This window comes from Neoarius graeffei, chromosome 3, assembly GCF_027579695.1.
Source record: "Neoarius graeffei isolate fNeoGra1 chromosome 3, fNeoGra1.pri, whole genome shotgun sequence".
In the NCBI taxonomy this organism is placed as follows: domain Eukaryota; kingdom Metazoa; phylum Chordata; class Actinopteri; order Siluriformes; family Ariidae; genus Neoarius; species Neoarius graeffei.
Genome location: NC_083571.1, coordinates 69,985,942 through 69,999,248, shown reverse-complemented (window position 1 = coordinate 69,999,248; position 13,307 = coordinate 69,985,942). Strand labels below are relative to the sequence as shown.

The 13,307-nt window shown below is 40.9% G+C and overlaps 1 protein-coding gene across 1 annotated transcript in view; it reads left to right on the top strand.

The window, feature by feature from the left end:
- Nucleotides 1–4,658: 4,658 nt before the first annotated feature.
- The window catches only part of tacr3a (tachykinin receptor 3a), a 59,387-nt gene continuing 50,738 nt past the window's right edge, over nucleotides 4,659–13,307 (top strand). Inside the window, exon 1 of the mRNA XM_060915979.1 lies at nucleotides 4,659–5,028. Coding sequence (XP_060771962.1) covers nucleotides 4,661–5,028 — 368 coding nt within the window. The 5' untranslated portion in view covers nucleotides 4,659–4,660. The remainder of the gene's footprint in view (nucleotides 5,029–13,307) is intronic.

Genomic DNA, 13,307 nt, shown 5'->3' with positions numbered 1-13,307 from the left:
GAACTTCAAATTTTTATTCGTCTGACCACAAAACAGTTTTCCACTTTGCCACACTCCATTTTAAATGAGCCTTGGCCCAGAGAAGACATCTGCGCTTCTGGATCATGTTTATATACGGCTTCTTCTTTGAACTATAGAGTTTTAGCTGGCAATGGCGGATGGCACAGTGAATTGTGTTCACAGATAATGTTCTCTGGAAATATTCCTGAGCCCATTTTGTGATTTCCAATATAGAAGCATGCCTGTATGTGATGCAGTGTCGTCTAAGGGCCCGAAGATCACGGGCACCCAGTATGGTTTTTCGGCCTTGACCCTTACGCACAGAGATTCTTCCAGATTCTCTGAATCTTTTGATGATATTATGCACTGTAGATGATGATATGTTCAAACTCTGCAATTTTACACTGTCGAACTCCTTTCTGATATTGCTCCACTATTTGTCGGCGCAGAATTAGGGGGATTGGTGATCCTCTTCCCATCTTTGCTTCTGAGAGCTGCTGCCACTCCAAGATGCTCTTTTTATACCCAGTCATGTTAATGACCTATTGCCAATTGACCTAATGAGTTGCAATTTGGTCCTCCAGCTGTTCCTTTTTTGTACCTTTAACGTTTTAACAGCCTCTTATTGCCCCTGTCTCAACTTTTTTGAGATGTGTTGCTGTCATGAAATTTCAAATGAGCCAATATTTGGCATGAAATTTCAAAATGTCTCACTTTCGACATTTGATATGTTGTCTATGTTCTATTGTGAATACAATATTAGTTTTTGAGATTTGTAAATTATTGCATTCCATTTTTATTTACAATTTGTACTTTGTCCCAACTTTTTTGGAATCGGGGTTGTACTATTACTCTTCCTCCTACTACTCCTGCTCCTTCTACTACTCCTACTCCTACTACTCCTACTACCAGAGGTGGACAAAGTACCCAACTTCATTACTTAAGTCAAAGTACAGATCCTGCTGGTCAAATGTTACTCTGATACAAGTGCAAGTTGTACAGTCAAATTTTTACTTAAAGTACTGAAGTACTTGCTTTTAAAAATGCTTAAGTATTAAAAGTACATTTTCTGTCAAAGCATCATTGTATTATTGCCACAACGCTTACAACCCTTACAGAAAAAAACACATGAATTTCCCATGTATTTCACGTGATCACGTTACCACATGTGGTAACATGTGGAATACATGGTATCAGATTTTGTAACGTGCTACCATGTAGAGCACATGTGGAAAACATGTTACCACATGTGTAAAACATTCCCACGTGATTCACATAAAATTGGGCCAAAACAACATGTTTCCCATGTGCAAATAACATGTTTCCCATGTGCAAAACACATTTTCCACATATTTCACATGTGAGAAATCACATGTTAAAGTCACATGCGCAAAAGTCACATTTGATCACATGTGAAAAATCACATGTGAAGTTCATGTGGTTTTTCTGTAAGGGAATACCTAATGCCATTACCAAAGACAGAAATGTGAATTCACAAAATGAACACATGTTGTGCCATCATGGTGGTTTAACGTTAAGCTAGCTAGTCAGTGAAACTCCACCCAACATGCTAGCAAACTCTTTTCAAACTCAAAATCATATTGGGTAGCTAACGCTACTAGAAGAGAAAGATTTCTACATTCTGTTTATTTGGCAAGATTATGCTAAAACATATTTCTGAAAGGACTTCAGATAAGTTAACGTTATTCATGTTAGCGTAACTCCATTTTTACATGCTAACTAACAGTATCCAAGTTAACTAGCTATGTGTAAACATTAGCTGTGGATAAGGCTATTGGAACTTGGCAGGCAAATCCATAGAAAGTCATTTGACCAACCAGACTGCATAGCTATTACGATGTTATCGCAAGCTCTAAAAGCACAGACAACTTCGTTGCAAGCTTTCTCTTGGAATAAAATGTTTACATACCTCAATCTGCTTCCACAGGTCGGACAGTGAGTTTTTGTTGGCCATGATGTGGTTCATTTTCTGCAAACAAAATAAACGTTTAAAATGAAATGAATCTTTATTCCTTTCAGAAAACTGAAACATGGGTTCTAGGTATGGCCATGAGTGTGTGCATTCCCCAGAAGAACCGCCTCCTTACATTCTGCCATCAACTGATCATGTTAAATAATGCTGCTGAGAAATCAGTGATTTTGATTTTATCCAGTCTATGGATGAGACGTGACCCTAGTGATTACTGATAAGCTGTCTCAGTGTCACCTGCAAAAAAACATCACATTTTAGAAAAGAAAAGAAAAAAACATCCACTTTCAAAGCTGCTTCATAGTAATGAGTAATGAGGACCTTGATAGAAATGTAGTGGAGTGAAAAGTACAATATTTGCCTTTTAAATGTAGTGAAGTTAGTCATAAGTTTCCAAAAAAATAATACTCAAGTACAGATACTGAAAAAGTGTACTTAAGTACAGTACTCAAGTAAATGTACTTTGTTACTGTCCACCTCTGCCTCCTCCTCCTCCTCCTAATTTTACGACTACTACTCCTCTTACGCCTCCTCCTCCTCCTACTACTACTACTCCTAATATTACTACTCCTCCTAATATTACTACTACTCCTACTTCTACTCCTCCTCCTATGACTACTACTATGGCTACTACTCCTACTACTACTATGCCTACTCCTCCTCCTCCTTCTCCTACTACTATTCCTACTACTCCTAGTCTTCCTCCTCCTCCTCCTCCTACTACTACTACTACTCCTAATATTACCACTACTACTCTTACTCCTACTTATTCGTATTGCCAGACTTCTCCATGATAACATGACCACCAGAGTCCTAAACAACACTGCCGATAGCGAGCCTTTCGAGGTGGAAACGGGTGTAAAGCAAAGCTGTGTGATTGCACCCATTTTGTTTTCCATTTTTGTTGCAGCTATTATGCATCTAGTGAAGAACATAATCCCAGGTGGGATAGAAGTTGTCTACAGAATAGATGGTGGTTTATTCAATCTAAGCAGGCTTAAGGCGAAGACCAAGACCAGTCGTACATCGGTGGTGGAACTTCAGTACGCTGATGACAATTGTATCTGTGCCACCTCAGAAGAAGATCTACTAGTGATTCTGAATGCCTTTGGTGATGCCTACCAGAGACTTGGCCTTTCTATAAATGTGAAGAAAACAGAGGTTCTTTTTCAGCCAGCTCCAGTTCAAACTCTTACCTGTCCATCCCTTAAGATCGAAGAGACTGTCCTACACAATGTACAGAGTTTCTCCTACTTGGGCAGCATCCTCTCACCCAAGGCAGATATTGATGCTGAGATCCAACATCATCTTCAAGCTGCCAGCTACGCCTTTGGTCGGCTGCGGGAGAGTCTTTGATGAGAGGGGTATACGAACTGACACCAAAATCTTAGTATGTAAGGCTGTTGTTCTACCAACGCTTCTGTATGGCTCGGAGTCCTGGACTACTTATCGACGGTATGTGAAGGCCCTTGAGAAATACCATCAACGCTGCTTCCACCGTATCCTGGGTGTCAACTGGAAGGATCGATGAACAAATGCCAGTGTCCTGGAAGAGTCCAAATGCACCAGTATTGAAGCCATAGTGATGCAAAATCAACTTTGTTGGTCGGAACATCTCTTATGAATGAACGACTCTTGCCTTCCTGAGCAGCTTTTATTCAGCCAACTTGGCTTTGGAGCAAGACTGAGGGGAGGACAAAAGAAGCATTTTAAGGATAACTTGAAAGTATCTCTAAAGCCCTGTGGTATTAGTGTTACCAACTGGGAGGATGCTGCTATTAGCAGATCTGGTTGGCGAAAGGCCGTCCATGAGGGTGCATTCCACTTTGAGCTAGAAAGGCGAACCAAGGTCCTGGAGAAACGTTTGCTGCGCAAGGAAACAGAAAGGAACCTTTACCGCTCACTGCCACTAATAAATGGCACATTTGCGGAAAGCTGTGCGCCTCCCGCATTGGACTGTTCAGTCACCTGCGGGTGCATAAAATCTAAACATTTTCTTGGTGGACAATCTTACTCGCTATCGTGTGATCCCTGATGATGATGATGATGATGATGATGATGACTCATACTACTCCTAATATTACTACTAGTACTCCTACTACTGCTCCTAATATTACTCCTCCTACTACTACTACCACTACAAATAATAATAATAATAATAATAATAATAATAATAATAATAATAATAATAAATCACCATGCACTGAAAACATAATTTATTCATTCTTTTCTGAAGTCTGATACCTAAATTCCCAAATTCCTTCATGCAGGATCATCCATAGGGGATTTTTTTTTCCATCTCCACTCTCTGTGGTGTAATGAGGTGTGATTATCTAATCCTAATGCAGGATCGATTGTTCTGTGTGCCAGCGGCCGCGTTTCAATCAATCAGCCGAGTTTTTCCTCTTTTTCTCTCCTGCGGTTGCGCAAACGCGTCACACACACACACACAGACACAGAGACTCATAGCTTCGGGTCACTCACGAATTATTCCAGTCTCCTTCAGTACATCACCCTCCTCCAGGTTCCTCACATCTCACCACTTTTGGATTTTCGCGCTCGAGCCGGTGCGCGTCCCTGCGTATCCGCGCTCTCCAAACTATTTTCTGTGCATTATAGCAGGTTTATAACCTTCCTGTTCTTATTATTCTGAAGCTTGTTCCTCTGGAGATGGTTGTCTCACAGAACGCCTCCAATGGAACCGGGAATTGGACCAACCAGTTCGCGCAGCCGCCGTGGCGCGTGGCTCTGTGGTCGGTGGCGTACAGCTCCATCCTGGCGGTTGCTGTGTTCGGGAACCTGGTGGTCATGTGGATCATCGTGGCTCACCGCAGGATGCGCACCGTCACCAACTACTTCCTGCTGAACCTCGCCTTCTCCGACGCGTCCATGGCCGCCTTCAACACGCTCATTAACTTCATTTACGCCGCGCACGGGGACTGGTACTTCGGCCAGACGTACTGCAAGTTCCACAACTTCTTCCCGGTCACCTCCGTGTTCGCCAGCATCTACTCCATGACCGCCATCGCCGTGGACAGGTAGGAGCTCGGGGTCCTGAACCGTGGAGCTCAGTGGAGCATCAGAGATCAGACTGGGTTCAGGGGAAAGCAGCTGGAAGCAAGAAAACAGCTGGGCAGCTGTGAAGTATAACAGCACGTCTGCGAGTGTTTTATTCCACTTACACCAACAATTATAAATGATATTTATTAAATAAATAAAAGGGTAAACTCCTCTGCCCTGAAGGTGTCAGAGAACTTATAGTTAAAGTTTTACTTCTGACTCCTGACAGAAAACTTTACAAGAACACTGATTTTTTTTTTTCATCCAGTGGTGATCAGTTCGTTCACTGAGAACAATGAGTCTCAGTGATTGGTTAGAAACAATGGTGATCGGTGATTGGTGGTTAGAAACAGTGGTGACTAGTGATTGGTTAGAAATAATGGTGATCAGTGATTGGATAGAAACAGTTGTTATCAGTTGCTTCATTCATTTGTATGACTCTTTGGTTATACGGTGACGTCGCAATTGCAAAGCTACCGTATTGTCGTCAAGGTTGACAGTGATTGGTCAGTGATTGTGATCAGTGATTGCTTGTTGGGAGCAATGGTGATCAGTGATTGATCGTTATAAAGAATGGTGATCAGTGATTGGTCTTTGGGAACAATGGTGAACAGTGATTGGGCATTATAAAGAATGTCGATCAGTGATTGGTTGTTATAAAAATGGTGATCAGTGATTGGTCGTTGGGAACAATGGTGATTAGTTTGTTGGGATCACCTTTACAAAAATTTAAGGGACACACTTTAGAGCTTTAAGCACAGCTGATGTACATTTTACCCTAAAAGCTAATTAAACTTACAGCACATGCACCTACCAAAGGTCATATACAGTTGTGGTCATAAGTTTACATACAGTGACATGAATGTCATCTTGGATATGAATGTCATGGCAATATTTAGGCTTTCAGTAATTCCTCTGAACTGTTCTTCTGTGGCAGAATGGACAGCATACATCTTTAATTAAAAAAAAAAACCACTAGAATTTGGTGCAGAGTTTTAATTTTATTTGGCTTTTCTGAAAAATCAACACAGGGTCAAAATTATACATACAGGGTCAAAAATATACATACAGCACACCTAATATTTGTGTAAAATGTCTCTTTGCAAGATTCAACTTGACCAAACATTTTTTTTACCATGACCAAGCTTCTGGCAGGATTCTGGTTGGATATTTCATGACTCTTCATGGTAGAATTAGTAGAGTTCAATTACATTTTATTAATTAATTAATTATTTTTTTTTTTACAACCCCGATTCCAAAAAAGTTGGGACAAAGTACAAATTGTAAATAAAAACGGAATGCAACAATTTACAAATCTCAAAAACTGATAGTGTATTCACAATAGAACATAGACAACATATCAAATGTCAAAAGTGAGACATTTTGAAATTTCATGCCAAATATTGGCTCATTTGAAATTTCATGACAGCAACACATCTCAAAAAAGTTGGGACGGGGCAATAAGAGGCTGGAAAAGTTAAAGGTATAAAAAAGGAACAGCTGGAGGACCAAATTGCAACTCATTAGGTCAATTGGCAATAGGTCATTAAAATGACTGGGTATAAAAAGAGCATCTTGGAGTGGCAGCAGCTCTCAGAAGTAAAGATGGGAAGAGGATCACCAATCCCCCTAATTCTGCACTGACAAATAGTGGAGCAATATCAGAAAGGAGTTCGACAGTGTAAAATTGCAAAGAGTTTGAACATATCATCTACAGTGCATAATATCATCAAAAGATTCACTGTAAAAAATTTTACGGGCGGGTGTTGATTGAACATAGATTTTACATATCATTTGACTCAGAAATGTCATTTTCACTTACAACCAACTAAACCAGGTCGGCCTAATACACTTTCTCTCATTGTGATATCATGTTGAGCTATCAAGAATTTTAACATCCAAATATCAAAGATATCCTTGTTGATAGAACTAGCTGCAACCTGTTGCAATGCTGCATGTTGGTATCCTTGTTGGTAGAACCAATGACGCATGTATACATGTGCTGTATGGGGTTTCCTTACCTCTGCGCAGGGGCAAATCACATCAAGGAGGAACGTGCTTGTTCTGAAGAACTTCGCCTTGCTGGGAATATTGTCAAGTGCAAGTAGCTGATGCAGCCTGAGCACTTGTTTCTGTGATGCAGCCTGAGCACTTTTTTATTGTGATGTAGAATTTCAGTTTATTCCAGAACATTTTATACTTTTAAAGGCCTTAATCATTCAACAAATGTTTGCAAAATTTCAAATCATAGTGTGTAGTCCATATATTAACACTGACACTCAGCTGTGAACGTTAACTTGATTTGAATACTCAGGTAAAGGATAAAGTAAGTTTTTTTTTTTTTTTTAGTTTTGTGTTGTAAAATTGAATTTTGAGATTGACACACAGCAATCACAGTTGGTTTATTTTATCAAGTGCAAGTAGCTGATGCAGCCTGAGCACTTCTTTGTGATGCAGCCTGAGCCCTTTTTTTTATTGTGATATAAATGTCAGTTTACTCCAGAACACTTGTGAAAGACTCATTCAACAAATGTGTTCAAAATTTCAAATTATAGTCTGTGATCCAACTTGACTTTAATGTTCAGGTAAATTTCAACAAAGGTCTTTAGTTCTTCATTCTAAAATTGAAATGTGAGATTGACATGTAGCAATCTGTCTGGAAGTGGATCACTTTTTTCCTGCACATTGCAGAATTCTTTTTCATTTGCAAGAGACACAGTCTTACAAATAAGTGTTTTCCTTTGACAATTATTTGTAAGTGTCTTTTTTGCGCCAGTGATTTATTGTATGTTTTAAGGTACAGGTAACTTGAAAAAAACATCATATGAAATGTAGAAATACATGTTATTATAGCAAACATTTATTTGTTATTATAAGAAGAGTAACCTAATTTGGGTAACAGCAAAAATACATTGGTTGAAATCAAATGTAAACTCAAATTTTCTAGGCAACATGATGCAAGAGAATTTTGAGTTGAGATGGTCAACAACAAATAGTACGTTGGCTGAACTCAAATTTCAACTCAGAAATCCTTGTTGACTTAACAAGGATCTTTGTTGACTTAAGAAGGATTTTCGTGTTTAAATTTGAGTTCAACCAACTTACCTTTTGTTGTTGACCATCTCAACACAAAATTCTCTTGCAATCATGTTGCCTAGAAAATTTAAGTTGAGATGGTCACTTTTTTTTTACAGTGTTCAAAGAATCTGGAAGAATCTCTGTGCGTAAGGGTCAAGGCCGGAAAACCATACTGGGTGCCTGTGATCTTCGGGCCCTTAGACGACACTGCATCACATACAGGCATGCTTCTGTATTGGAAATCACAAAATGGGCTCAGGAATATTTCCAGAGAACATTATCTGTGAACACAATTCACTGTGCCTTCCGCCATTAGGTTAGGTTAGGTTAGGTTTCTTTATTAGTCTCCACCAAGGAGAAATTTGTCTTGGAGACAGGGTGGTTGCAGCACCATAAAAAGACAAAAAAGACAAAACACCAAAAAAAAAAAAAAACCAGATAAAAGTAACGTGCAATACATTACCAGTGAGACATACAAAAGACAGGGATAGGTTTAAGGTACAGAGACATTGGATGTCCTAACCCCCTGCCCCTGTCCCATCAAGTCCATCAAGTCCATACCATCCCTCCCTCCAGCACTCCCACACCACTCCCATCACCCCCCCACCCCACAGCACCACCCCATCCACCAACCATAAACGCATTCATACTATAATAAATATCTAAAATTATATTCATTCCATAATTTAAAAAAGATAGTAAGAGCAAGGATACATTCATTCCTGCATACCCCCCACCCAACTAACACCCTCACAGTCATTACTTCATTTCATCACCAACTGCGGTACAATCCCAACCTAAAAAGGTCCATTTTGTCCCACTCAATCCCATTCCTTCCCTGTTTATTCAGTAGTTTAATAGACTGGGGTATGAAGGAATGTTTGTAACGATTGTGTTTACACAGAGGGAGTCTAAATCTCCTCCCAGAGTTCAAAAGGATATATTCTCCATTCAATACATGATCACAATCTGATGCAATGACATTCGCCTGTCTGATAGTGGCCTGCTCAAAGAGCTCCTGTGGGTTAAGGGGGGGCGTCACCCCCATAATCCTGCCTGCAGTTTTGATGAGGCTTGAGATTTCCGCCCTGTGCTTTACTGTTAGATTGCCAAACCAGCAGGTAATGCCATAACGAAGAACAGACTCAATTGTGGCTCTGTAGAAAATTAACATTATGTTTATTATTATTATGTAACATTATGTACATACTCCAAAGACACTGAGTCTGCGCAGAAAATGAAGACGCTGGTGGATTCTGGTACAAACATTAGTCACCTGGGTGCGCCAGCTGAGGTCACTGTCTATATGCACCCCCAGGTACTTAAAAGTGCTCACCTGATCAATGGCCTGGCCATGTATAGCCACTGTGCCCTGGCCACAGAGGGATTTGGGATCTAGCACCATCTCTACTGTCTTTTTTGTGTTAATATGTAAGAAATGTGAATCACACCAATTAACAAACTTATCTACTGCTGTTTGGTGAATGTTCAAATCACCATGTTTAGTGAGGAGGCTAAGAATAACAGTGTCATCTGAGAATTTAACAATGTACTGATTTGGCCCAGGACTCACACAGTCATTGGTGTACAAGGTGAACAAAAAAGGTGAGCTGACGCAACCCTGGGGCGCGCCAATACTGCATGACGTCATATCAGACAAGTAGAATTAAACTTGACCTGTTGTGGCCTATTTGATAAGAAAGAATAATACCACCTAATTAAAAACGGATTTACATTCAGCTGATTTAACTTTTCAAGAAGAATGTGTGGCTGGATAAGATTAAAAGCGGAACTAAAATCAACAAAAAGAAGTCTAGCATATCCAGCGGGATTTTCAAGATGTTTAAGCACCAGATGCATTATTGTTGCTATAGCATCGCCTGTGCTACGATTCTCGGTGTAGGCAAACTGATATTTGTCAAGAGCAGGTTGCACATCTATGCAAAGTTTCCCTATCATTATTTTCTCATATGTTTTAAAAACGTTTGAGGTGATGGCCACGGGCCGGTAGTCATTATCCTCTTGAGGACTAGCCTTTTTAGGAATGGGTAAAATAATGGAAGTCCTCCATAGCTTTGGTATACTATAGGAGTCGATAGATAACTGAAATATTTTTTGCCAAGCTGGAGATAATTCGTCCGCAAAAGACTTCAAGATAAAAGCAGACAAGCCGTCTGGCCCTGTAGCCTTCTTAGTATTAATACATTTAAACATTATAGCTACCGTTTCCAGCTGAATCTCAATCCTATGCGCATTGAGGTCACACACCACATTTTTCAAAACATCGGCACATTCTGCACTATTGTCCACATTAAAACGCATATAAAAATTATTCAGTTCGTTTGCCCTAGCCCTTTCATTGAGAGCAGACAAGGGCTTCCTTTTTGCAGTCATATTTGTCATTTGTCTGATCGAGTCCCACAACTTCTTTGCATTGCATTCCGCCAAGTCTTGTTCTGCGCGCTCCTTGTGTTGCCGCCGCGCTGTTCTTATGTGAAAGTTCATATCCTTTTGGGCCGCTCGAATTGCAACCTTGTCCCCCACCTTAAAAGCAGCTTTTTTTTCTTTTGATACACTGGTTAATGTCATTGTTAAAATACGGTTTGTTGTTGGGATACCGTTTAACAATTTTGGACGGTATGACAGCATCAATACAAAAGTTGATATAATCAGTGATAGATTCCGTCACACTATCTATGTCCGCGTCTTTGAGGAAAACATCCCAGTCAGTGCTGAGAAAGCATCCCTTTAATTCCTCCGATTTTTCACTTGTTCATAGCTTAATCGTGTGTATTTCGGGTTTAGTTTATTTAAATACAGAGCGGTATGTGGGGAGCAGGTGAATTACGTTATGATCCGAGTCCTTAAGTGATGGTCTGGCTTTGGCAGTGTAAGCCTGTTTAACATTGCCATAGCATTTGTCCAGTAGTCTCTCATTTCTGGTATTGCACTTAACATATTGGTCAAAGCCCGGAAGTGTTTTGTTTAAACAGCAATGATTGAAATCGCCCAGTATGAACATTGGGGCATCAGGCTTACTTTGTAAGTGACGATGGACACAGTCAGCAATTAAGTTTGCAGCTCTGCCTGCATTCCCACTGGGAGGGACGTACACAACGTAAATAAACAAGTTGCTGAATTCTCTGGGGAGATAATGTGGTCGCAGGGTCACGCACAAAAGTTCTAAATCAGGTGTGCATATTTTATCTCTCACAGCAAAGTTTTGGCACCAACTGTCCTTTATATACATACACACACCCCCGCCACGAAGTTTGCCAGAGTTTCCGTTCCTGTCCAAACGCAAATGCGAGAAACCCCTCGATTTGAACATAGTTATCAGGAATATCATTTGTGAACCAAGTCTCTGTAAAAGCCATAACGCCAGACTCATGGTACTCGTAGCATGCTCCCACCTGTTGACGCAGGTCATCCAGCTTGTTTTTAAGGGAACGGGGATTGCATAGGAGCATAGGCGGCAACGGTAGCTTAGTGGCTGACCGAATGTGCCGCCTAATGCCGCCTCTCCTACCTCTCTTCCTGACCCTGGTCTGCCGGTGTTTCTCCCCCCGATGCCGTCGCAGTTCTCCGGGAACATTCCGCAGGAGATCAGGCGCCGGTGGTATTCCACTGTTCCGTAGTCCTAGTAGTTCCGCACAGCTGTACGTTCTCAGGCCGCTGTTGTTGCTAGGGCCTACTGCCAAACATTGCGTGGCTAGGCCAGACAGGATCAGCCACGCCAACGCAATTGCCTCCATTCTCCACAAATTTCCACCACATATACGCAAGATAAGCCACAGGGCATGAGAAATGACATCCAATAAATCTGCGCTATTAGTCCATTGAGGAAAGACATAAAATGGAAAAACAACAGACAAACAAAAGATGCGCAACCGTAGCCCTTCTCCATGTCGCCAGCAGAGCAGCGCCATCTTCCATCTACAACTGATGTTGCCAGCTAAAACTCTATAGTTCAAAGAAGAAGCTGTATCTAAACATGATCCAGAAGCGCACACGTCTTCTCTGGGCCAAGGCTCATTTAAAATGGACTGTGGCAAAGTGGAAAACTGTTCTGTAGTCAGACGAATCAAAATTTGAAGTTCTTTATGGAAATCAGGGACGCCGTGTCATTCGGACTAAAGAGGAGAAGGACGACCCAAGTTGCTATCAGCGCTCAGTTCAGAAGCCTGCATCTCTGATGGTATGGGATTGCATTAGTGCGTGTGGCTTGGGCAGGTTACACATCTGGAAAGACACCATCAATGCTGAAAGGTATATCCAGGTTCTAGAGCAACATATGCTCCCATCCAGACGACGTCTCTTTCAGGGAAGACCTTGCATTTTCCAACATGACAATGCCAAACCACATACTGCATCAATTACAGCATCATGGCTGCGTAGAAGAAGGGTCCGGGTACTGAACTGGCCAGCCTGCAGTCCAGATCTTTTACCCACAGAAAACATTTGGCGCATCATAAAACGGAAGATACGACAAAAAAGACCTAAGACAGTTGAGCAACTAGAATCCTACATTAGATAAGAATGGGTTAACATTCCTAACCCTAAACTTGAGCAACTTGTCTCCTCAGTCCCCAGACGTTTACAGACTGTTGTAAAGAGAAAAGGGGATGTCTCACAGTGGTAAACATGGCCTTGTCCCAACTTTTTTGAGATGTGTTGTTGTCATGAAATTTAAAATCATCTAATTTTTCTCTTTAAATGATACATTTTCTCAGTTTAAACAATTGATATGTCATTTATGTTCTATTCTGAATAAAATATGGAATTTTGAAACTTCCACATCATTGCATTCCGTTTTTATTTACAATTTGTACTTTGTCCCAACTTTTTTGGAATCAGGGTTGTATTTATTGGCATGGACTCAACTTATAAGCACGGTCCATATATTTTCAATAGGGCTGAAGTCAGGACTTGTTTGAACAGGGATCGAAACGGGCGGTCGCCCACTCGCCAATGCGAGTTGGAAAGGGTACGGGCGACTAGTGACAACATGTACTCGACCGAGTGGGCGACTGGCTCGCCACACTATATATATCAAACTACTCACTGCCTCGATGGTTTCTATCAATGATTCTCGCCCGTTTTAAGCAGAACTTGGTCTATTTTACCGTTTTTACGATAATTTCAATAGATTTTGTGAGACATTTGTCAAGTTGGCATA